The sequence below is a fragment of the Mustelus asterias genome, chromosome 13 (genome assembly GCF_964213995.1).
Source record: "Mustelus asterias chromosome 13, sMusAst1.hap1.1, whole genome shotgun sequence".
In the NCBI taxonomy this organism is placed as follows: Eukaryota; Metazoa; Chordata; class Chondrichthyes; order Carcharhiniformes; family Triakidae; genus Mustelus; species Mustelus asterias.
Window position 1 is genome coordinate 24,141,134 of NC_135813.1, and position 27,324 is coordinate 24,168,457.

General features: G+C 39.0%; 1 protein-coding gene across 6 annotated transcripts in view; it reads right to left on the reverse strand.

Annotated features, from left to right (window-relative positions):
• The window catches only part of rc3h2 (ring finger and CCCH-type domains 2), a 102,838-nt gene that overhangs the window by 42,173 nt on the left and 33,341 nt on the right, over positions 1-27,324 (reverse strand). For all 6 annotated transcript variants that reach the window (XR_013499348.1, XM_078226564.1, XM_078226566.1 and 3 more), the window contains 6 exons: positions 11,870-12,180; positions 10,322-10,439; positions 7,304-7,537; positions 6,179-6,354; positions 2,222-2,422; positions 213-345 (listed from right to left, as the gene is read on the reverse strand). Coding sequence is in view for 5 of the 6 variants with exons in the window: in XM_078226564.1 (XP_078082690.1) it covers positions 213-345; positions 2,222-2,422; positions 6,179-6,354; positions 7,304-7,537; positions 10,322-10,439; positions 11,870-12,100 (1,093 nt within the window). In the remaining variant the exon portion in view is untranslated. The remainder of the gene's footprint in view (positions 1-212; positions 346-2,221; positions 2,423-6,178; positions 6,355-7,303; positions 7,538-10,321; positions 10,440-11,869; positions 12,181-27,324) is intronic.

The following is a 27,324-nucleotide window of genomic DNA, read 5'->3' on the forward strand; positions in this document are numbered from 1 at the left end:
TTTGGAACCAAGCAATCTAAAATACTAAAATGTATGGCTTAAACAACACAGAAAACGCAGTAATGGGTACAATGTCCTGCTAACAGTTACTTGGAAGAAATAAACTTATTCAATAAAATATCCTGATCACATTCAAGGGATAAATACATGCACAACATATTCCCATTAAGATGTGACTGACTTCTAGTTTAGGAACATGAAGTCAAATATACCTGGGTTAGGATCTATATTAGCCAGAAGTTCAAGGTGGGATCGGAGTCGGTTTAGATTAGCTGGATCTGTTGTCCGTTGCAGGACAATAGTCAATTCCTGTACACTCTTTGCAAAAGATTCTGGGGATTGGAGCTAGATACAGAAACAGAGGCAAAGAACATCTTAAAATGAACAATTGAAATAGGATTTCTGTAACTTATAAACTAATCTGTTGCACAGTTAATTTTGTGGCAAAGAATTTGCAGAGACTGTATGAAAATTTAACATTACTACCAAATGTGATAAAGGAAAGTCTGACATGAAATTTCAAATCTGTCAATAGGAAAAACCACTGAAGTTCAAAGAGAGTCTTTAGCCCCACATTGAATGTAGTTTGTCACTGCATGATTTCTTTCTAAATTGAACGCAAAATATTGTGGATGCTAGATCATAGAAATCATAGAAACCCTACAGTGCAGAAGGAGCCATTTGGCCCATCGGGTCTATACCAACAACAATCCTACCTAGGCCCTGTCCCCGTAACCCCACATATTAACCCCGCTAATGTACGCATCCTGGGACACTAAGGGACAATTTAGCATGGCGAATGCTAACCTAACCCGCACATCTTTGGACTGTGGGAGGAAACCGGAGCACCCGGAGGAAATCCACGCAGACACGGGGGAGAATGTGCAAACTCCACACAGACAGTGACCCAAGCCAGGAATCAAACCCAGGTTCCTGGAGCTGTGAAGCAGCAGTGCTAACCATGATGCCACCATGCTGCTTCTATCTGAAATTTAAAAAAAAGAGAAAATGCTGGAAAATCTGAGCAGGTCTGGCAGCATCTGTGGAGAGGGAAAAAGCGTTAATGCTTCAGAGGGAATTTTCCTGTCCTGCCCGCCATGGGAATTGTAGCGGGTGGGAGGTGGACCATGCAAAGGTCATTTGACCTCGGGTGGGATTTTTCGGTTTTGGGGCGGCTGGAAAATCCCGCCCTTGGGAGTCTGTATAACTAGAGTCTGCTAAGTTTTTCCAGCATTTTCTGTTTTTATTTCATTCTAAATTGGTTAGTTCAAAATCAGTTTGGTCATAAATTCAACATGCACCATGTAGTGAATACACGTAATGCAAGGGAAAATGTGCCTCTGCAGACTTTATGAATATTTAACACAAAATTATTTTTGGAGTGGGGGGGGGCTTTTTTTGCCTCCACTTAAAGTCATGCAAATGATGCTTAAGGTAGAAATGCATCATCTTCAACCAACTTCTGCTTTTATATGGAATAAAGTACAAACACATTTTCTAAAAACGTTCTCCATCTTTGGCCATTATTGCAATCATACAACAAGATCCTTGATAATTTGCATAGAAACATACATAGAAAATAGTAGCAGGAGTAGACAAATCAGCCTTTCGAGCCTGCTCCGGCATTCATTTTGATCATCAAAATCAATGTCCTGATCCCCCCCATATCCCTTGATCCCTTTAGCCCCAAGAGCTATATCTAATTTCTTCTTGAAATCACTATTAAGACCCCAGAAATCTTATGCAGAATGTAAAGTCAAACTATGCATCTGATAACTACTAACTGATGCAGAGGACACTAGACTCTCTGGCTACAATATAACAGCATTGGGGGGCATTTATTTACTACTGTGCCACATTTGGAGTGTAGTTGCTACACAAGATAATTGGGTTTGAAAGTGAAGCTTTCAACCATTTAAGATGCTGAACTACTAATAATCATGACTGAGTTATCTAAGAAATCTGACATGCAAGAATTTAAACAGTTAGAAATGACACTATTATATACTTTTTGTAATTCAACAATAATACAAGATTTAAGATGGGAATGAAATAAATCTGGCTTTTAATTAACATTTTATTCACAAATTAAACTTCTCACGTCTTGGAATGGCTAGTAAAATGTGTGTTTTGTGGATCTGTTCTGAAGGAAATACACATTGGAATTCTAAATTCCACTGGTAAAATATAGTATCATTCATATGTCTTCTACAACACACACCTTATCAATAATAGACTGCATATGTGATTTATGTGCCAAGTCTCCATACAGAAGGGAAGACCATTGCTCAGGGGAAATTCGAAGTCCAGCCTCCATGGCAATATGAACAATCTGTGCATCATGCTCCCTGCGCAAAGCTTCATAAGTACGAAACTCTTCTTTCAGTTGCATCAGAGAAGAGTCTTCATCCCTTTTAGTAACCTATAGAAAAACAACCACACAGTAAGACATAGAAAGATGTATGGCACAAAAGGAAGTCATTCTACCCTTGCCATTTTCATATACATAGCCTTTATGAAGCTTTATGTGGAAAGATGGGGCAGATGAAGCTTAATGTGGGAAAGTAAGCGGTCAACTGCTTTGGTCTCCAGACAAATCAGAGTACTTTCTAAATGGCAGGTAGTTAGGGGCTAAGGGCCTATCAATAAGCAGAGAGATTTAGAAGTCCAGGTATGGAAATTAAAAGCCAGTGGACAGGCTCAATAAAGAAAATTAAAAGGTTTAGTGGAACATTGGTCTTTATATCAAGAGGATTGAACTATAATGGACATAATTGTTGTCCTTTCACCACTCAGCGCTAAACAAGCTCCAAAAGTCTATTTAGATTACTGCACTTCAAGAAAAAGATGTTGACCTTCGAGCAGATTCAATAGTACGGTATTGGGGCTAGAACAGTTAAATTAGGAGGACAAATTGCATAGACTAGACTTGAATTTCCTTGAATACAGAGGGAAGGGGTGATCTAAATGAAGTGTTCAAGATGATGAAAGGATTAGATGAGGTATATCGAGAGAAACTATTTCCTCTGATGAGAGAGTCCTAACAAAAAAGCATAAGCTTATAATTACAGCAAGAAAGACCCATCTGTAGCTCATGCAGAAAGTTAAAGGTGACATTAGATTAAAAGAAGGGGCTTACAATGTTGTAAAGCAAGTTAACAAGTCCGTGCATTGGGGAGGGTTTTGGAACCAAAGGATCACCAAAAAGTTGGGAAAAAAAGGGAAAAGTAGAATATGAAAGTAGCGTGCCAGAAATATAAAAACAGATTGCAAGGGCTGAAAAGTATTTAAAAGGAAGGAGTGTGGCTAAAGTATTGATCTCTTGGAAGCAGAAACAGAAGAATTAAAATGGCGAATGAGGAAATGGTAGAGGTATTGAACAAATGTTTTGTGTCTGTCTACACAATAGATGACACAAAGAGGGTTACCTAGGGGCTAAAAGAGTGAGGAAATTGAGGTAATTAATATTAGCAAGAAAAAGTATCAGAAAATCTTGAGGGACTAAAAGATAGTTGCAGAGGTGGTGGATGCGATAGCTAGGATTTCCCAAAATTCTACAGATTTGGAAATGGTCCCCTCAGATTGGAAGTTGGCAAATATAACATCACTTTTCAAGAAAGGAGGGAGAGAGAAAATGGTGAACTACTGGCCAGTTAGCCTAACATCAGTCACTGGAAAAATGCTGGAATTTCTTATCAAGGAATTCCAATGATACACTCAAAAGTACAATATGATTAGAACAAGTCAACATGGTTTTACAAAAAGGAAATCCTGTTTGACAAATTTATTAGAGATTCTAGGATGTAACTAGTAGGGTAGGCAAAGGGGAACCGGTAGATTTAGCATATCTGAACTTCCAAAAGGAATTTGATAAGGTGCCAAGCAAAAAGGTTAAATGGGCAAGATAAGGTTCATGGATTTGGGAGTAAGATATTAGCATGGGTAGAGGATTGGTTAATGGGTGGGAAACAGTAGGCATGAACAGGTCAGTTCTTGGGCTTTAGTTAGTCACAATCTACATGAATAACTTAGGTGATGAGAGAGAGTAACGTATCTACTGTTGCTGATAATACAAAGCTTGGTGGAAAGATAAGCTGTGGGAAGGACATACAGGCTGGTTGAGGGAGTGGGCAACATTTTAGACTTGGTCGCAAGGACAGAAAAGAAGAATATTTTTAAAAAGGCATGAGTCTTGTAAATGTTGATGTAGAGAGACTTGTTTGTATAAGAAGCACACAACATTGGCACGTAGGTATAGCAAGCAATTAAGGCATGTGGCATGTTGACCTTTATTGCAAGGAGACTGGAATACAGGAATATAGATGTCTTGCTACAATTGTGCAGGGCTTTGGTGACACTGTATCTGGGATAGTGTGTGCAGTTTTGGTCTCCAATTTTAAGGATGGATATATTTGTATTTGGAGGCAGTACAGTGAAGGTTCAGTAAATTGGCCCCTTTGATGAGCAGGTTGTCCTATGATCAGAGGTTGAGTAACGTGGGCCTATATTTTCTGCCATTTAAATGAATGATAAGCAACTTCATTGAAGCATACAAGATTCTGAAGGGGCCTGATTAGAGCAGATGCTGAGAGATTGTGCATACACCATATTTGTATACTTTTAAGGCTGAGATGGATAGATCTGAGTCTCTTAGGGAATCAAGGGATATGGGGAGCTGACAGAAAAGTGACGTCGAAACCCAAAGATCAACCATGATGATGTTAAATGGTGGTGCAGTTCCAGTAAGCCATGTGGTTTACTCCTGCTCCTACTTATTGCATTCTTGTGTAGAGCTATGCCAGTCAGGGGCAGTGTTAGAAAACACTTCTTCACACAGTAGTGGAAATTTGCAATTCTCACCGTCAAAAGAGGTTGTTGAAGGCAAGTCAATTGAAAATTTTAAAATCAAAATTTTTTTTGTCAGACATTAAAGTATATTTAATAGTCACAAGTAGGCTTACATTAACACTACAATGAAGTTACTGTGAAAGGACACAGATCAGAATGGTGAACTGAATGATGTTTGAGGGGCTAAATGGCCTATTTCTGTTCCCCATGTTTCCTCCCAAAAATGTATTAACAACGTAACTACCTACAGAATATTTTTTTTTAAGAATAGCAAATTGACTATGGTAACACTGTAATTCTATTTAAATAATGACCTGTCATTGTAGGATAAAAATCTTTCCTGGTTGAGCTGAATACCAATTTGAGACCACACAAATGATACTACACATTTTTGCAACAAATTAGTCAGTTTTCAAATGGTCGATTTTAATGCTAGCGACAGTGGTGACACTTATTAAATACCAAACAGGAAAAACAAGCTTCAAAATGGTTTAAATTATGGAAAAGAAAATAATTATTCATACAAAGATAAGAAAATCACAGTCCAAAGGGTTGGCCATGCTAAATTGACCCTAGTGTCAGGGGGATAAGCAGGGTAAATGTGTAGGGTTACGGGAATAGGGCCTGGGTGGGATGTGGTCGGTACAGACTCGATGGGCCGAATAGCCTCTTCTGTACTGTATGTGTTCTATGAAAACAATAAATGCAGAAATTTATTTTTCTTCAAATGTACCACTTTTAATGCTAACACAATAAACAGTGTTTAAATAATTACTATAATGTGTCCTGAGGTTTATACAAAACTTTTAATATAATGGATGATTGGAGTTCCATAATGCTAAGGACATGTATTCTCAGCTGTAATTTCTCAAGCAGTAAATTCACAAGCTAAAGTGCCATCAGTTGAGGTAGAAGGAAGATACTGTTCCACCAGCAGGGGGTTTAAAAAAAAATCAGAGGGAATATCATCACAGGCTCCTCAGCGTCTTCTAGTGGCCAGTTCAAATGTAACACCAGCAAAGGCTCACAGTAAGTTGCCTGTGATCCCTTTCCTGCAATGTCACTGTACAAAAGGAGTTGAGTGAAGTTTAAAACAGATTTTAAGAAAAGAAAAGGTTGGAGAATGACGGTGCTTAGCAAAAATAAAACTGTAAAAATAAAATTTTTAAATTTGCACGTTAAAAGTCAGGAGAAAGAAATATCCAGATTGCTAATGCAATTCAAGTTTAAACACAATCTCACTTGAAATAATGATTTTTTTTCCCCTCAAAAGTAAATTACTTTGGCTTACTGGAGAAAACCTGAAACATGGAAAATACAAAGGTTGTACCTTAAAACATGAAGCACGGTACAAGAGTTGTACCACATGACCAATACTAGTTTTAGATGCCTGAGGAAACCGTGGTTCAAGCCTCTGAACAACAAAGAGAACCAGTACTTTCCTAGAGAGTGCTGACCCATCTTCCAATGCAAGTAAGACCAGTTTAAGAGCTTCTTCCTGCATAGCTGACAAAGAAGAATGGAAAACACAAGCATTATAATTCAAACGTGTGTAAAAATTCTAAAAAGTATTTGTCAGGTAAAGATGCCCAAGGGACATGCAGCAAAGGTGGGAAAATTGAGTTAAGGTACAGATCAACCTTGATCTAACTGAATGGCAGCACAGGTTCAAATGGCTGACTCCTGTTCCTATGTATTTATTTAGGCTATGCAATTAATATGGTCAAGTATGTTTGGCGAGGTAATTTATAATGCCCATCCTGCAAATGAAGTGGCCTGTAATTTGCTGTCATAACAACATGAGGCTAATGGCACTGACTGTTAACATGTGAAAATGCTACAGCAATGTTAGGCAATGGAAGGTATGTCATTAAATGGGGAAATGCAAAAACTGCTACCCAAGCTGTTAACGTACTGCCATTAGCTTTGCAAAAACAGCATTGAAATGTACTGAAAAGCATGAAGTCACTGCACTGGATGGTAGATATGAACTACGCTCACCACGGAAAGTTAGAGCTGCTAGGAAGTAATGCAATGCATCAGTTTTGGAGCATATTTAGTTAAACTGAATTAACTATCAGAGGTGCTTTAATCATTAATTATAGCCAATGAGCATCTCTATTACATGCATAGACTCTCATTCCCTCAGGTTTTAATTGTTAAATATTTAAAATTTCGCACTTCTAAAGTGTCAGGTTATATTTTTGTGCTCAAGTCTGAGTGAGATTTGAACACAAAGACTTCTGACACAGGGCAAAGGTTGCTATCAACTGAGCCACAGCTGACACCAACATCTACATATAGCTTCAGCGACAAGACAACACAAACTAAACCCATTAAAAGGTTATAATATATAGATGAGGAATTGCTTTTCATTATAAATGGCAGCGGTGATAAAGTATTCAATAAACAATATCCACTTTGATAAGAAAATTATTTATTTCTCACCACTTACCTGGTCCCAAAAACTGACAGCCTCGGGCCCTGACTGCTGCCCACAAGTTGGCTGACAGCTGCTGGGGATTCTGATGCTGCAGAATGAGCTCTGTAACTGTCCTTTCTCCTAGTGATCTTGCTGCCCGCATTGCCCGAACACGACCTTCCTCCTCTACCAACTGACAGTTAACCAAGGTAACCAGTTTCCTCTGCATTGGCCGACTCAGTGCACTCTGATTTAAACTTGCAACACCTGAGCAAAAAGTTAAATTACCAAATCACTTAGAAAATTGATGGAGCTCATATTACTCATACATGATCTTTGGATACTGAACTTTATTTGAAACTTCAACATACAACAACAATTTACTGATAGAAAATGTGTGCCAGACACTAATACTTAAGGAATTACACTGCAGCGCTGCATGTCTCTGAAACCCCGAGTGACAGACTGAAACTTCAGGATTTCCACACTGATCTGCATATGGCCAACATTAGGAGATCACAGGTCAATTTCTGAGGGGCAAAGACAGTGAACACTGACAGTTCACCGTCAACCATCACCACGCCCTATAAAAGTCAGCCTTTGATTTCCACTGAAATCTGCATTAAAATCCACAGCAACTAGTACATTTGTTTAATTTTAATAAAAAATATGTAAGCTGGTATCTGTTTTGCTAAAAGCACACTTCAAATAGCACATCAAGAAATATTTGAAGTTAATCATATGATTACCTTCACAAAACAATATATGAATAATATCAAACCTGGGAATCTCAGTTAGAAAGATCTTGATTATTATGCATAGAAGGGTCTTGATAGAATGGATGCTGAAAGGATGTTTTCCCTTTTGGGAGGGGCCAGACCTAGGGGACAAGTTTCAAAATAATGTGTCTCCCGCTTAAGATTAAAAGAATATTTTTCTCTTAGAGGGTCATGGGGCTGTGGACCTCTTCCCCAGAGAGTGGTCTACTGAGTCATTAAATATTCTTAAGGCAGAGGTAGATTGATTCCTTTGCAGTCAAGAATCTAAGGATATCAGGGAGTAGGCAGGATAGTGGCGCTGAGGCCACTATCAGATAAGCCTTGTTCTGAATGGCAGAGCAGACTTGAGGTGCCAAATGACCCACTACTGCTCCGAATTCCTTTATTTTAAAGATGGCTGTAGAATGGTTATCACATATGGCAACAGTTGGTGTATTGAGTGTAATAGTTCCAGAAGTTTCCTAAATGAAAATAAAAGGTGCAGGGGAAAAGCCCTCAATTTTGATTCTTATTCCTTTCAGTTAGCTAACAATAGATCAATTATAAAAATGATGAGTGGCTGTAAAATTGTGGAGATATTGCACCTGTAGTTATTGCTGTAAACACTATAGCTCTTCAAAGAAGAAGAATCTTTCCAGCAAAAACCATGCTAACAGGAATATGCAAATTCAAAAAAAAAATGAATGGATGAAACTACAACAGAACACACGTCTCAGCCACCCCCACCATGAGAACAAGTATCTCCCTACCTATCCCACCCAATTCCAAGTAAAATCAGATCACCTCTCTCCGCCAACTGCATATTTCTTCCCTCCACAGCTTGCTGTTCTATGGCTCAATCCTCCTATTCCCATTGATCTGAATGGTCTCATCCTTCTACACTTTTACCTCTTTCCTTCTCTCCATCCCTCCTGCTTTCATGCTCCTCCATACATCTTTCCCCACCTCAAGTGCTGCTTCTTCCTTCTTACTACCCCTCTACGCTTTACTACGTTGGTTCCAAAAAACACCACCCTTTACCATTGCAAGACTTGATAATTTTTTAATTGCCCTTTCCTTGACAAGCGAAGTTAATATATCAAAATTGATAAGTGCTTCATAATTTCCTGTTCCAAAGTGCATTGAAAATTTGGGGTCAAGTTCAGTGTAGGCCTGTAACTGTCAATATGATAGAGAGCTGCAGTGAAATATTTTGCTTTGGAGCTAATGTTATGTGCCAGGTTGGTTTTATGCAGAGCAAATCCAATCAGATACTTGTCTGTTTGAGGAGAAAAGGGAATCAAAAGATCCAAAAAAAAACTAAGCAAGCAATGTATAACAAAAAAAAAGTGTCTTTAAAATATTAACTATTTACATAAATTGGTTTACAGTAAAAAAATAGTTCAAATCAGGTGAGAAAAAGTCAAGAATATTATTCCTTTACAATCTTTAAAAATCAGAACCAAAAAAACGTATTGCTCAATTGATGAAAATTGTGATCGCATCGCATGTACACCCCATGACCCTAAACTTTGGTTCCAAGGTCCCATTGTCTATCCATGATGAACACAGGCTCTCGGATCGTGGCAAATTGCAGCACAATACACCATATGGTCAAACATATTTAAGGTTCATTGTAATGCTAAGAGACTTGTTATTTTCCAGCAGATTGTTTTTTTCTTGTCTCTGCCTCTCCCCCCCCACCACCCTCTCCAATTGGCAAAATCACAACCCTTCTCTCAGACTCGAAAGGATTTTCTAGGTCCAATAAAAGACATATTTTGCTAACTAGCCCTCATTACCTTTTACTGTCCCCTCCCCACTTTTACTCCACTTGCGTTTCTCCCCTCCCAATCTCTATTGCTGCCCCCATCCCACTCTAATTATTCTCTTTACTCTTTAACATTACACAGGATCAATACTGCTTTTGTTGTGACATAAAATCAATAAATAAACAGAAATAAAGTAGTAATTGGAAAATGATTGGATTATGAGTCTGCCCGAGCTAGTTAAAATCAAGTTAACCAAAATATCCTGAAGTAGTAATTTTAACTGCTTTGTATGATTGCAGAGAATTAAACATTTACAAAAGTTTTTTTAAATCCTTTAAACTTGGTTGTTGATTAATCTGGGAGTCTGCATTGTGATCACACAATGGATGAATGGATTCTGTGCTTATGTAGATTAATCCAACAATTACATTTACAGTCATGTAAAGTTACAAAATACCTGCTGAGAAACGAAATACTAGTTTTTACAATCGTTATTGTAAATGTTATACTGTGCTACATACCCTTTCCTCCACTAAGAGGTTTCAAGTAGAGTGCCAGCTCCTCTACACACTTCTTTGCAATCTCATAATGTTTATTTTCAGTCAAGTTACTCAGGTTCACAGTCTGTTGGTCTGGGACCTAAATACAGTCAAAACATTTACATGTTGGCAAAATTCAATAGAACAGAACATTTCAATGTCACAAGATGCAAAAATGGTAATTTTTAGCAAGCATATCAAACTGAATATTGGAAATTATCCTACATGCTGAAGATCAACAAGAACAACAAAAAGATGTGAATGCAGATGCAGCAGCAACTAAATAATATTTGGATGGCAGAATAATTAATGTCCATGCAAATTACTGCAAGAGCATAATGAGTTTGACACGTTGCAATAGGATTGAGACGGATATCATTAGAAAGTGAGAACTGATGTCAGCTGGGAAAAAGCCACGTGGATGACTACAGCTGGAAAAGTTATTTGAAGAGTGGAATGAGGATAACAACTCAGACGAGCAGAACAGAGTGAAAAGTGAGTTCTTGTATTTAGGGCTCAACTGTTTATGGTGATTGATTTGACAGGTGATTTAAAAAACATAATACCATTGGCATTATGGAAGAACAAAATAAACTTGCAGATGAACCAGATTTACCAAGTACATATTTGCTAAAATGTCATATTTAGTAGCTAATGATTATGACTTGCTTTAATTCTTGTTGATTTATTTAGATTTTGCTGGACAAGAACATTTAGATTTTGCTGAACATCTGATCAGGACAATCAGGATTTTTACCTACCAACAAGTGAAAAAACCTGGCAGTTAAACTCAACTTTTTCCACAACAATATTGAGAAGTTGGGATGTTAGTCCAACTTATGAATAATAGTGATGAAGGAAGTAATAGTTGGTCACAAGGGAAGCTACAGATACAGTAGGTTATAATTTTATTTAGCTGTCCTTTGAGCCATCTTTGATGCAAATAAGGATTCTCACCTGTGAAGCAATATTTTTTTCTAGTTACACTACATAGCAGCATCTGGAGCAGAATTGTTATTCCGCATCAACATTATTAGAAATCAAAATTAGCTTTGAACAAAGCAGTTATATCATACCGATACTGTCATTTCACATTCCTCTTGCAATAATCAGCCAGGGAAATCCCATCATTAAACTTTCAACACGAGCATGAATTTTCAAACTGGTGTCATTAGTTTGACCTTTATGCTTGTAAAGATGATTCCATATCAGTTACACCATAATGAACATTTATATCCATCCATGATGCAATGTATAGGAATGCTATTCCTGTTCACCAAGTCTTTGAGGTGAATTAGTAATTAGATCATAGCAAAGATTTACTCGTACATTTGTTGAAGATTGATTTGATCAGATCAGCAATTCATATTTAAATAGCAAGTTGGTACTTTAAAAAGATATGATTTTGGAATTTAAGTGTCACAGTTAGTTAAGCATCTACTGATATAAACATCTGTTCCAAAGATGTAATTATAGCATAATGAAACTTTTGCAAGTTTATACAGTTTATACAGTTTAAGTGAAACTTACCTGTGCACCGACTAACTGTAGAAGTGCAAAATTCACAGGAAGAACGTCGATGTCTGTGTTGATGGCGGTCTGGTCAAAGGGACACGCCTTGCGGTGTAGTTTGTTCAAGCAGGTTTTACAGACAGTATGCCCACAGCCCAAACTGATGGGTTTGTGCACGTTCTCATCAAATTCATTGTAGCAGATGGGACAGGAGAGGAATTCTGTCCACTGCGATGCTTGCACAGGCATTCTGAATGTTGGTCTGGGTTCTGTTTCAATGCTAATGGTTGACTAGCATAACGCTATTGTACTGTCAGAGATTTAGACAGCTGGAAATAAAAAAAATTACAAGTATTTATTTAACCATTCCAAACATATGAATACTCTACACTCTTTTCCTCACCTACCCACCCCCACAATTGCAAAGATTTGCACAATACAAGGATTAAGATTGAGGTTAAAGGGGGAAGTATTCTACCAGAATGCACACAACTTCCTGTATAATATGATCCTGGTGGTAATATTGGGTCATTACTTAAGACTTCTATAGAGAACACAAAGATCCATTAATGTTTGGCCCACTTTATCTCCCATTTGTGAATCAATGATAAAGTAGATGTCAGCAAAAGTTGAGACCAAGAGATCACCATTTGCACTCTGAAGGAATTGCAAACAATATGGAACTATAAACCATCAGCTTCTGGGTTGAAAACTTTTATTTCATCTGTATATAGTAAACAAATGACAAGATGGATGGAATCCTCAAGAAAATGGAACTCAACATGCATTATAGAACTGAATATCTACATATAACTCAAAGACATACAAATAACCTACTACATTATCAAAGCCAATTTTCCCAAACATCAGAGATGGAGGTCAGACAACCTTATCCCTATCTCATATCTGCAGAAGAATCGTTGCAATTCCTAGCACTGAGATGAGGCCTCTTTACATATTCCAGGAGCATGGGTGGCACAGTGGTTAGCACTGCTACCTCACAGTGCCAGAGACCCGGGTTCAATTTCAGCCTTGGGTGACTGTCTGTTCTCCCCATGTCTGCATAGGTTTCCTGTGGGTGCTCCAGTTTCCTCCCACAATCCAAAGATGTGCAGGTTAGGTGGATTGGTCATACTAAATTGCTCCTTAATGTCCAAAGATGTGTAGGCTAGGTGGATCAGCCATGGTAATTGCAGGGGGTTACAGGGATAGGGCAGAGAGGAGGACCTGGGCGAGATGTCTTTTGGAGAATCGGTGCAGACTTGATGGGTCAAATGGCCTCTTTCTGCACTGTATGGATTCTATGATCCTAGCTATGCCTTTGCATTCTACAATGAAAATTTGCTGTAAACTCCTACAGCAAGGTTTTGCACACTCATTGGTCAGAACGTTGTCCCTTGTGTCCAGCAACCAACGTGCAAGCATTCAGGTATAGGAATTATTCAAGACTGTCCCAATTTCATTGTGAACATGCTTAGTTGGTTCTACAACTTGTAAATTAATTTTTGAAAAAATGCCACAGCTAAATCTCAAAAAATATATGCAGCTGTCCCATACTAAATTACTGTTCTCAGCTCCCAGAAGACTGGGAAGTTTTTAGGATCTAGAAGCAAAAGACTAAAATGTGCACAAGAGGAGAGAAAATGAATTTGAGAACACTTAAATGCAGCATAAAAACAAACAGTAAGAGTTTCTATGGATATATAAATAGGAAGCAGGCAGCTAAGATAAATGTGGGATCTCTACTGAATGAGGCGGATGAATTGATAACAGCAAACAAAGAAATGGTGGATATGCTAAATAAATTTTATGCATCAGTCTTCACTGTAGAAGACATTGCAAATATCCTTAAGTTATCAAATGGGCTGCTTTCAACTAACATGGTAGAGCTTACACAAATCTCCATCAAAAGGAAGAGAGTAAGGTAAAGAAGCTAAAGACAGCCAAATTGCCAAGATCTGATGAACTGCAACAAGAGGTTTAATGGAAGTGGCTGCAGAAAGAGTGGACCCATTGGTAAATCTTTTGTAAATCGCTAAATACCAGGTGGGTACCAGAAGATTGGAAAACAGCCAATGTGATGCCCTTATTTAAAAAGGGAGAAAGGCAGAAGGCAGTGAGCTATAGGCCAGTTAGTTTAACATCTATTATTGGCAAAATGCTGGAGTCAATAGCGGAAATTACTAATCATTTAGGAAAGCTGAAAATAATCAAACCTAGTCAACATGGTTCAATGACAAGTAAATCACGTTTTGACAAATTTGCTCGAAGGTAGAGGGGAACCTGTCAGTGTAGGATAATTAGATTTCCAAAAGGCATCTGACAAGGTGCCGCATAAGAGGCTGGTGCACAAAGTAAAAGTTTATGTATTTATTAGTGTCACAAGTAGGCTGACCATAACACTGCAATGAAGTTACTATGAAAATCCTCTAGTCACCACATTCCGGCACCTATTTGGGTACACAGAGGGGGAATTTAGCATGGCCAATCCACCTAACCATTCAGACTTTGGGAGGAAACTGGAGCACCGTGAGGAAACCCACACAGACACGGGGGGGGAACGTGCAGGCTCCCACACAGACTGTGATCCAAGCCGGGAATCGAACCCGGGTCCCTGGCAGTGAGAGACAGCAATGCTAACCACTTGCCACCGTGCTGCCCCAAAAGCCCACAGAATTGGAGGAAATGTGTTAGCATGGATTGAAAACTGGCTGTCAGATCAAAAAGCAGAGTTGGAATAAATGGGTCCTTTTCAGAGAGGAAAGATGTCAACTAGTGGAATACTGTAGGGATCAATGTTTGGCCTACAATTGTTCACAATTTACATTAATGACCTGGTGGAAGGAATAGAATTGTAAGGTTTTCAAATTTGACGATGATACGAAGATAGGTGGAAGGGCAGGTTGTGATCAGGATATTGTGATTCTGTAACAGGATAAAGATAGATTGAGTGACTGGGTGAAAACCATGGCAAATGGAGTTTAATGTGGGGAAGTGTGAGGTCATGCACTTGGGTAGGAGGAATCAAAAGGCAGAGGAGGGAGACTGTAAGTAAGGTACAAAGGGATCTAGGTGTTCCAGTGCATGAATCACAAAGCTAACAAGCAGGTCCAACAAGTAGTTAAGGCGGCAAACAGCATTTCGGCCTTCATTGCAAAGGGGTTGGCATTTAAAAATAGGAAGGCTTTGTTGCAATTGCAACTGGAATACTGCGTACAGTTTTGGTCCCCCTACCTTAAAAAAGGATATAGTAACAATGAAGACAGTCCAGAGGAGATTCACCAGGCTAATTCCTGGGATGAGCAGGTTGTCCTATCAAGAGAAACGAAATAGTCTGGGTCTGTATTCCTTGGAGTTTAGGAGAGCGAGAGTGACCTTACTCAAACGTACAAGATCCTAAGGGGGCTCGACAGGGTGGATGGCGAGAGGTTTTCACTAGAGGGACACAGCTACAAGATAGAGGGCCGGTCATTTAAAACAGAGATGTATAGAAATTTCTTCTCGCAGAAAGTGGTGAATCTCTGGAATTCTCTGCTCAAAATGGTAGGGGAAGCTGGATCATTAGAATTATTTAAAGTAGAGATCAATGGGCAAGTAGTACAGAAAAGGAATTTGAGGCCAGCGTGGATAAGCCACTTTGAAAATGTTAGACAGGACCTCACTTCAACATCTCATCCCCAACAGTGCATTTCTCCTTCAGTATTGCACTGAAGTGTATGAAGTGTAGAACCAGACTATCTGCTCAAGTCTCTAGAATGAGGCTTGAATCCACCACCTTCTAACTTTGGGTAAGAGTCCTGCCACTTAGCCAAGGTTGACACCCAATAATCTATAGGTCTGTATTTTTATAAATCTTTAATGGGATGAAATTTTAAAACTGGAGTGCATAAATCTGTCACAATATTAAAAAATTGGACAGCTGAATACCATAACCAAAATATTTATTTCTGCAATTCTTCTTAAAAAGCAAGCTGTCATGCAACAGAGCTCCAAAACTACTTTCATGCTACTCTACCCATGAACCAGCTCCCAACATATATATTACCAAATCCATTTTCTATAGCCTGGCACACACTCGTAACAGAAAATGGATTCAACAACATTGACATTTTGCTCCAGAAATTGAAATAAAAAAAGCAGAATTTTAAAAAAAAAAGTGTGCAGGAGCTATTTCTTCGGTCATATGCTGTGGGATTTCTGTATTTAATTCTGTCAATGCAAAAACTAAAGGCAGGTTGCTCCTCTTTTAAGGCCATATTCTTCTGTATCTCGTCTCAGGCATTTACCCAACCCTTCACCCCTTTGGTCTATTAGTAGAAGTCATGCCTTCAGGCATCTGGACCCCTTGCTCTGCATTGCCTTTCCAAGCATTGCCACTTACTCCATCTCGCTACGACACTTGAAACTCACCTTTTTTACCAAGCATTTGGTCACCTCTCCTAACATTTCTTTCTTTGGCTTAGTGTCCATTTGTGTATGCTAATGCTTGTGATGTGCAATGAGATGTTTTTCTATATTAAAAACACTATACAAACACAGATGTGTATGAACCTAGACAGTGACTGATAGTTGGACATTTGATCATCGAGGGCATTACATTAAGAGTTTATTATATTCTCTCTTGCCTGTCATCCTAGTGTACTTTTCAACCAGAGTCATTTAATCAAATCAGGTATGACTGGATGTAGCAGTATCGCCCAACTGGTGCAGTGGGCCAAATTCATCTTACTCAGCACAGCCAGGGGATTCAATCAAGGTTTTCTAATATGTTTACCTAGTAGCACACGCATGGGCCTTTGCCCATTAATAAGCTTTCAAATAATTCAGGCTCTTGGCACTTTTGTTTGGTTCTTGAGATGTTACTTCTCAGAGTTCAACAGCAAGAAACATTTCCTAATTTGCTTAATCCTTGATCTTATCAGCTCTTTTATTGTTCAGCATAGACATCATCACCCATTCCACAAGTTTCTGATAAAGCATAAATTAACTGATTAGCATTTGAGGAAATCCTTCTGCAATTTGAACTCTGTATTAATGAAAACCTCAGCATTTTGTTTTCAATGTGGCCCTTTTTCTTCAAAGACACAAAAAAATCAACTAAAAAATATTTTTAGCAATTCTGTACGATGGCATGCAAATTTTATATGAGAAAATTGCTTTAAAAGCAGAAACTGAAATACTTCTGCAATCCATTAAATGTCATCACAAATTTGGAATTTTAGTAGGAGTGGGAACATTAATGTAAAGGTCAACTCAGTAACAATTCCTTTTCTCCATTTACATGTGAATAGTTGTAATTTGAAGTGTGTCAGTGTTATATCTCAATCCTGTGCGTCAGAAAGGAAGCCTTTTGCAGTTTCGTTCACCAAATAACCCTGGGACTTTCTTCAGTATGATTGCCACTACAACATCAAATCTTAGTAGTTCTATGCTGATAACTAGAAACAGGAATTTTAAAAAGTGCTGGAAAAAGTGGGCAGGTCTAGCAGCGTACATGCAGAGAAAAACAGAGTTAACAAGTCTAATGTGACTCATCTTCAGAACTTCATCAGAAAGAGTTGGGAATGGCAAGCTCTTTTTGCATGGCTCTTTACAACCAGAAGAGTGGAGACAGGAAGTAGTCTCTCAACACCAGGTTAAAGTCCAACAGGTTTATTTGGTAGCACGAGCTTTCAGAGTGCTGCCCCTTCATCAGGTGAACCACCTGATGAAGAGGCAATGCTCTGAAAGCTAGTGCTACCAAATAAACCTGTTGGACTTTAACCTGGTGTTGAGAGACTACTTCCTGTGCCTATCCCAGTCCAACGCCGGCAACTCCACATCAGAAGAGAGGAGAGGCACTGATTTTAAGTTAAAGTTAATCACAAGAGATGAAACAATGATTTTAATACATCATTTCTGGAAATCTTAACATTTTCACACAATGAGAAAAGGCAAAATATTCCACTTCAAAATACTAATAAAACAAGAACCATTTTTAATTGGTCATCAAAATGCCATGAACAACCACCTATTTGATTTTAAGAGAGTGGTAAGCTATGAACGACTTACAGGGGTGAAAATACCTCTTATCAGCCAAACATGTTTAAAAGAAAAAATTAAACATCTGCTTCTTGAATTTCTGGGCTCAAGCCCTGATGTTAACAGCCTTGATGATCCACCTATCACATGATGGTGGTCATTGAGTTTTTGGCTCATTTTAAAATCAAAGGCTCTAAACAGAAAAGCAAAAAAAAAACAAGTAGATTTGCAACTTCATAACTAACTATGGTTTGAAGGGTAGAAGGAGAAGAAAAGATGTACACTTCAGCTGGAAGTCTCACAACACCAGGTTAAAGTCCAACAGGTTTATGTGCTACCAAATAAACCTGTTGGACTTTAACCTGGTGTTGTGAGACTTCTTACTGTGTTCACCCCAGTCCAACGCCGGCATCTCCACATCATCACTTCAGCTGGACCAGAGGAATTAGAGGACAAATGTTTTTATTAAAAAGTACTCTGAATTGTTGTCAGGCTTGGAGTGGGATATACTAAAAATCCATTGAAGCACACAGATTGGTGCACTGTGCATGGATAAAATCATAGCACACGTACCTACCACTTTCTACAGGTTCTAATGCTTGATCAATACGGAAGACAATTGAGCCTCTTACATCATTATCCATGCAGGCAGAACTGTATGTATGTAAATAACATAACCTTCAATATTATAAAGAATGGTAGTATTAACAGATTATGGCATCAGCACTCTTGCATGGTTTTGCAAAACTATGACGCTTAGCATTTTGTTTTACATTAAAAATTCAATTGTTAACTGAAAGTTTTAGTCAACAATCCTAAAGCCCCCCCCCGTGTTTGTGTGGGTTTCCTCTGGGTACTCTGGTTTCCTCCCACAGTCCGAACGACGTGCTGGTTGGGTGCATTGGCGTGCTAAGTTCTCTGTCACTGAACCTGAACAGGCGCCAGAGTGTAGTGACTAGGGGATTTTCACAGCAACTCCAATGCTGTATTAATGTCAGCCTATTTGTGACACTAATAAAATAAACTTTAAAACTTAATCCATTTGCTTTATCCTTCAACTTATTTTCTTTGTTGCATCAGAACCAGCAGAAATTGAGCTGGGGTTATTAAAGTCAGAGTGCAGAAAATTCACTAAAGCTATTAATCTGGATTAAGTATTGTACAAAATCAAAAAGTACAGAATTTCTGGTAGAAGAAACTATTCAATCAATACACTGATACCCCCAGAATAGTTATTAGATCCATTGTATTGCCCTTTCCCTATGCTGTTAAATTATGTTTTCAAATATTTATCCACTTCCATTTTAAAAACCTTTACTAATTCTGCTCGCATCCATTTGATAAACATTCATTGAAAAAAAAAATTCTTCAGCATTCTATTCTTAAATTTGTCATCCAGTTATCAACTCAACTAGTGAAAATACCCATATCTTTGTACAAAGCCTTTCATAATTTCAAACACCTCTTATTGGATTTCCCAAGGAGTAATCCTTTGGGTTAATGGAAAGCACATCCCTCCTTAGGGAAGGGGACCAAACCTGTACACAACACCACAGGTGAAGTCTCACCAAGACTCAGTACAACAGCAAGATATCTTTACTCCTGTACTCAAATCCCCTTGCGACTAAGACCAGCCATTTGCCTTCCTCTCAGGTTGCTGTACCTGCATGGTAACTTGTAGCAACTCATGAACAAGGACACCCAGGTCCCTATATACACCTGTACTCCCCAACCTCTCACCATTTAAGAAATACTCTACTTTTCAGTGTTTTTTTCTACCAATGTGACATTGGTAGCAAAAGAACAAAGGCAGAACGATAAAATGAATAACTTTACACTTATTCACATTATATTCCATCGACAATGTTTTTGCCCATTCTCTTCGCCTGTCCAAGTCTTTTTGAACTTTCCTTGCATCTTCCTCACAAATAACATTCCCACTCAGTTTGGATTTGGAAATATTACAAATTGGTTCTCACATCGAACTCATTTATATAGATAGAGAACTGTGGACCTAGCACTGATCCTTGCGGTACCTCATTAGTAACAGCCTGCCATCCTGAAAATGATCCGCTTATTCCTACCCTCGTATTTCCATCTGTTAGCCAATTCTCAATCCATACTAGTAGCTTTCCCCCAATCCTATGTGCTCTAATTATATTTACAAACATGCTCTGTGGGACCTTATCAAAATACACCACATCTACTGGTTCTCCTTTATGTATGCTACAAGTAATATCCTCAAAATACTCCCAACAGGATCTGGGTGTACAAGTCCACAGATCCCTGAAAGTGGCAACAACAGGTGGATAAGGTGGTCAAGAAGGCATATAGTATGCTAGCTTTCATTGATCAGTGCATCAAGTGTAAAAGTTGGCAAGTTCTGTTGCAGCTGTATAAAACTGTAGTCAGGCCACATTTGGAATATTGCATGCAGTTCTGGTCGCCACACTACCAGAAGCATTTGGATGCTTTGGAGAGGGTGCAAAGAAGGTTTACCAGGATGTTGCCTGGTCTGGAGGTTTAGGCAAGGAGAGGTTGGATAAACTTGGATTGTTTTCACTGGAAAGACAGAGGCTGAGGGGCGACTTGATATAGAAGTCCACAAAATTATGAGGGGAATAGATAGGTTGGATAGTCAGAAGCTTTCTCCTAGGGTGGAAAGGTCTACTACAAGAAGGCACAGTTTCAAGATGAGAGGAGAAAATAATTAGGTGAGACGTGTGTGGAAAGTTTTTCAGAGGGTGGCTGCAACGCACTGCCAGTGGAGGTGGTGGAAGTAGGCATATTAGCAACGTTCAACGTGCATCTTGATAGACACATGATGGGAAGCGAACAGAGGGATAGAGACCGTGTATGGGTAATATATAGTGGGTCTAAATAAGGATTAGGAATTGATGTGGGCAGAAGGGCCTGTACTGTATTGTTCTCTCTTTATAAATCCTTGTTAATTCTGCTGAATTTTACCATTCTTTTTAATAATTTTCTTTTAGACATTTTCTCTACTGATGTCAAACACACAATCTGTAGTTCGCCAATCTCCCATTTCCTCCTTTCTTAAATAGGGGAGTTACATTTGCTACTTTACAGTCCACAGGAACCTTTCCAGGTCTATAGAATCTTGAAAAATAACCATCAATGCATCCACCATCTCTCTAGCTACCTCCTTCAACACTCTGATGAAGTTCATCTGCTACAGGGGATTTGTCAACCTTCAATCCAGTAACATTTCAAGTATTTCCTCCTTACTAACACCAATTTCTTTTAGTTCTTCAGTTTCATAAGTCCCTTGATTGCGTAGCATTTCTGGGAGGTTTTCTGCATCTTCTTCTGTGAAGAAAGACAAAGTAACTTCAGTTTCTCTGTCATTTTCCTGTCCTCCACTATAAAGTTTCCTGTCCCCATCTGTAATGGGTCCACATTTGTCTTAGTTAATCTTTTTCTTTGCATGTACCCATAGAAGTTTTTAGTCTGCATTTTTGTTCCTCATTAGTTTGCATTCATACTCTCTTTTCCCTTACATAATCAGTTTCTTAATCTTCCTTTGCTGGATTCTAAATTGTTCCCAATACTCAGGATTACCACTTTTTCTGATATCCTTATAAGCAATTTCCTTTGATCTAATGTAAGCTTTAACTTCTTTTCATTAACCACAGTTGAATTACCTTTCCCTTTGGACATTTGTGTCTTAGAGGAATGGATATCTGTTGTAGACCATGTAATACTTCTTTAAATACTAGACATTGCCTATCTGCCATCAAATCTTATGTTTTTCTAATTCATCATTGCCACTCATACCTTCATATGAGATCTTGAAATATATGTACGTAAATCTTTTGAAGGTGGCAGGACATATTCAGAAGGCCATTAAAAAATGCATATGGGATCCTTGCTTTATTAACAGAGGTATAGGGTACAAAAACAAGGAAGCTAGACTAAAAATGACTGGATGGGCCTCAGCTGGAACATTATGCCTAATTCTGGGGACCAAGCTTTAGGAAGGAAAACAATATCTGAAGCGAAATACATGCAGGGCTTTGGGGAGGAGGAACCAATTGGATAGCTTTTTCCAAAGGAACCAATGATACAGGTAAGAAAGGCCAAATGCCCTTTCTCTTTACGTCATTCTACGATTGTGGCATAATGCCACGTTAATTCATTTTTCAAAATCTTCTAAGCTGCAAGTATGGCTTTGGGTTTAATACTTTAGACTCCATGTGTAGGAAGATGCAGCATCCACATCAAACTATCTACTTTTTGAAAGAATTATTTCTTCTCAAATTGCAAATTATAATACTGGGTAAGAAATGGTCCCTAAAGATATTTTAGCTCCTTGTTGGCTGATTCACTCTGTTTTCTGTATGTTTCTGCTTCAGTTATAATACACATAAATAAACCTAAATACTGGTTTATCACCAAGTAAATAGGAGAATCTGTTGGGCATCAGATTTTGATTCAAGCATCGTAACGGATTGTGGAGTAATCTGAAGTGACACTTCAATACAGTACTGAGGTGGTGAAGGGTCTAAGACCTCACATCATATTTTTATAAAATACACACATATCCTTATGGCTATTTCTGAAAAACTTAAAACTGGACAAAAATCTTCTAAATTGGCTGAATTGATGTCTGTCTGTGACCTCCGAACAAAAAGGAGCTATCTAACAGTATTGAATAAACTTACATCTTGTTATATCTGAAGTGACACTAACAACCCCCTGTGGGTTGCACGGGTCAAATGCAAAGAAAGCTATAAAGGTCATCTGCACTTCATAACCCAGGTTGGCCAACTGGAGTCTAATCCGCTAGGAAAAAGAGCACGACAATCTTCCTTTCAATTCTTAATGGCTGCGACATTTAACCATCTCGGGAACCCAGAAAGGGGATACACAATCTTTGCACACTGTGAAAGGTCAGAGTCATGCGACATGGATCTCTAACTTGCGTAATCTGTAATATTGCCTTGCTGTACTGCAAAATCTCAGTCTGCCATTTTACCATCCAACTGGAAGCAACACAGAAAATGTTCCAGATCAAGTACCTGGTCCCTATTTGCTCAATTCCTAGTGGAAATTCTGTACCATCACCTACAAGACTGATTCATCTCTCTATGCCGATCTCATCAGGTGAAGTCAGCGCCACCAGAAAACTGAATTAACCAGCACTGGCTTTCAGTTCACAGATCTCTGCGTTAGGAATACCTTACTGGACTTTGATTTGGGACTCTGGAATCTAAGTGAAACAATAATTGTTTTCTGTGGTCTTTGCCCTTTAAATCTTTCTTTTCTGTGCACAAATAAATTAACCCTTTTGGGTTCATTGTCTCTCATGTTTGCTGTGGAGTATTAATAGAAAATTGGCTCACACCAAAACTGAGGGGTTGGGAAATACCCCCACTGCTTGTAAAGGGGGGAGCAAATAAAAACCCCATTTACAGATGTTTTCTAGAGGAGAAATTAGTGCTGTTTAAATTAGCCTCCTTTTATACATAACAGGGACTATTCCCCTCAACAAATTAACTTATGATCCTGAAGTTTATCTGGAATTCTCTATCCGAGAGAGCTGTCGTAGCTCAGTCAGTCATTCAGCACATTCAAGACAGAGATCAATAGATTTCTAGATATTTAAGATAAAAGGAATACAAGGAAACCAAAGCTGGGAACTAAACATTCAGGGATGTGTGGCATTTTGTAAAGACAGGCAGGATGGAAAGGGTGGTGGGGTAGCTTTTGTTAAGATGGAATAAGTACAATTGCAAAAAACGATCTTGGATTGGAAGATGTAGAATCCATTGGGGTGGAGGTAATAAATAACAAGGGAAAGAAGACGCGGGTGGGGGTAGGCTATAGGCCCCCTACCAAGAGGCTTTACTTCAGGCGATAACAAGGACATGTAAAAAAGGCAGTATATTAATCACGAGTGACTTTAACCTTCACGTGGATTCAAATTGGTCAAGGTAGCCATGAGGAAGAATTCATAGTGTATTCAGGACATCTTCCTACAACAATATGTTGTGGATTCAATCAGGGATCAGGCCACCTTGGACTTGGTAGTATGTAATGAGGCAATCTCATTGTTTCCTAGGAGGTCTTTAACAATGAACATAACAGTAGAATTTAGCATTCAGTTTGAGAAACCTGGGTCAGAAGCAACTGTGCTAAGCTTAAATAAGGGCAATTACAAAGGAATGAGGGCAAAGTTGCCTGGAGTGGACTGGAAAAGGAGTTTAGCAGAAAAGATAGTTGATTAGCAATGGCAGAAAATAGTTCATGATTCCCAACAATGATATATCCCAGCGAGGAAGGAGGATTCAGAAAGGGGATAAATCAACCACTGTTAACCAAGGAAGTTAAGGATAGTATTAAACAAAGAAAAAATACAATATGGGCAATTATTGGCAAGCCAGAAGATCGAAAGGGTTTTAAAAACCAACAAAAGATGACCAAAAAAAGAGGGAGAAGATAAACTAGGAGGGTAAACTAGCAAGTAATATAAAAACAGATAGTAGGAGCTTTTTTAATACAAGAGATAATGGATGGACTGGTAGAAATCTTCCAAGAATCCTTAAATTCTAAAGAAATGCCAGAGGAATGCCAATGTAACACCCATATTCAAAAAGAAAGGGAGACAAAAAACAGGTAATTATAGGCCAGTTGGCTTAACATCTGTCACTGGGAAAATGCTCATTACGAAGGATGTAATAGCAGAGCATTTAGAAACACATAATATAATCAAACAGAATCAACATGGCTTCATGAAGTAGAAATCGTGCCTGATCAATTTATTAGGATTCTTTGAGGTGGGAACAAGCAGGATAGATAAAAAGGGGAACCAATAGATGTAATATACTTTGATTTCCAAAAAGCAATCGATAAGATACTGCACAAAAGGCTACTTCATAAGATAGAGCTCATTGTGACGGAGGTAGTATATTAGTACGGACAGAGGATTGACAAACTAATAGAAACAGAGTGGGGATAAGGGGGGGCATTTTCAGCATGGCAACCTGTAACTAGTGGAGTGCCACAATGATCCATACTGGGGCCACAATTATTTCCAATATATAATGACTTTGACAAGCATATACTATTGCCAAGTTTACAGATGACACAAAAAAAGGTGGGAAGGCAAGTGTGAGGATGACACACAAAGGGAAATAGAGAGGTTAACTGATTGGCAAAGACTTGGCAGATGGAATATAATGTAGGAAAATATAAAGTTATGCACTTTGGTAAGAATAAAGAGCTGAATATTATTTAAATGGAGAAAAACTGCAAAAAGCTGCAACACACTGGTACTTGACCCCCCCCCCCCCAAATGCATAAATCACAAAAAATTCACATGGAAGTTTAGCAGATAATAGGGAAGACAAATGGAATGTGGCCTTTATTTCAAAGAGAATGGAGTATAAAAATAGGGAAGCCTTGCTCAAACTAAACAAGACACTAGTTAGACCACACTGCAATACTGTGAACAGTTTTGGTCTGCTTATCCAAGTTATAATGGCATTGCAGGCAGTCCGGAGAAGACTTACTAGGTGGATTTTGGGTATAGAGTGTTTTTTTTAAAAAATCAGTAGAGATTGGGCCTGTACTCATTGGCGTTTACAAGAATGAAGGCTGACGTTGTTGAGACATTGGAGTTTCAGGGGCCTCAAAAGGGTAGATGCTGAGATTGATTCCCTTTGTGGGAGAGTATAGGTCCAGAGGGCATCGTCTCAGAGCAAGAGGTCACCCATTTAAGACAGAGATGAGGAAAAGCTTATTCTCTTGAGGATTGTGAATCTGTGAAATTCTTTATCGCAGAGAGCTGTAGAGGATGGGTCGATAAGTATATTCTAGGCAGAGATAGATAGATTTCTAATCAGTAAGGGAAGCAAGGGTGACAGCATTTGTGGAGAGAGAATAGAGCTAATGTTTTGGTTCTGGATGACTCTGTCAGAGCTCTGCTGAAGGCTCATCCAGACTCGAAACGTTAGCTCTATTCTCTCTCCACAAATGCGGTCAGACCTGAGATTTTCCACATTTTCTGTTTTTGTTTCAGATTCCAGAATCTGCAGTAATTTGCTTTTAGGAAAGCAAGGGCTATGGCAATAAGGCGGAAAGCAGAGTTGAGGATTAGCATAGAGTCAGAGATATACAGCACAGAAAAAGGCCCTCAACCCTTTGCGTCTGCACCGGTCAAAGACAAACCACCCAACTATTCTAATCCTATTTTCCATTTGGCCCATAGCCTCGTATGCCTTGGCATCGCAGGTGCACATCTAAATACTTAATGTTATGAGGGTCTCTGCCTCCATTATCCTTCCAAGCAGCGAGTGCCAGACTCACACCACTCTTTGGGTGAAAAAGGTTTTCCTCACATCCCCTCCAATCCTCCTGAGTCTTACCTTAAATCTATGTCCCTAGTCATTGATCCCTTCACCAAAGGGGAAACACTTATTCCCGTCTAGTCTCTCTATACACTCAATTTTATACATCCCGATCATGCCCCCCCCCCCCCGCTCCAAGGAAAACAACCCCAGTTTATTCAATCTCTCTTCATAACTAAAATTCTCCAGCCCAGGCAACATCCTGGTAAATTTCCTCTGCACCTTACCCAGTGCTATCACATCCCTCCTATAATGTGGATTCCAAAACTGCACACAATACCGTAGCTGTGGCCTAACTGATGTTTTATACAGTTCCAGCATAACCTCCATGCTCATACCATATCCCTTCTGAACCACTTTACCCACCTGTCCTGCTACCTTAAGGGACCAGTGTACATGCACACCAAGGTCCTGCTGATCCTCAGTGTTTCCCTGGGTCCTGCCGTTCATCATGCATTCTCTTGTACTGTTTGTCCTGCCCAAGTGCATCACCTCACATATATCTGGATTGAATTCCATTTGACCAGCCGGTCTATATCTTCCTGTAATCCAAGGCTATCTTCCTCACTCTTTACCACTCTACCAATTTTCGTATCATCCGTGAACTTACTGATCAACCCGCGTACATTCACTTATATAAACCACAAGCAGCAAGGGCCCCAAAACTGATCCCTGCGGAACCCCACTGGGCACAGTCTTCTAGTTTAAAAAATCACTCCTTGACCATTACCCTCTGCTTCCTGCCACTTAGACATCTCTGGATCCAATTTGCCAAATTTCCCTGGATTCCATGAGCTGTTACCTTCACCATCAGTCTCCCGTGTGGGACCTTGTCAAAAGCCTTGCTGAAGTCCAGGAAGGCTACATCAAATGCATTGCTCCCATCTACACACCTGGTTACCACTTCAAAAAATTCAATTAAGTTGGTCAGACATGACCTCTCCTTCATATGATAGCATGTGATGAAATAGAGAGGTCAGCATACAAAACTATGCTGACTGTCCTTGGTTAATCCTTGCCTTTCCAAATGTAGATTAATTCTGTTTCCAATAGTTTCCCCACCACTGAGGTTAGGCTGAC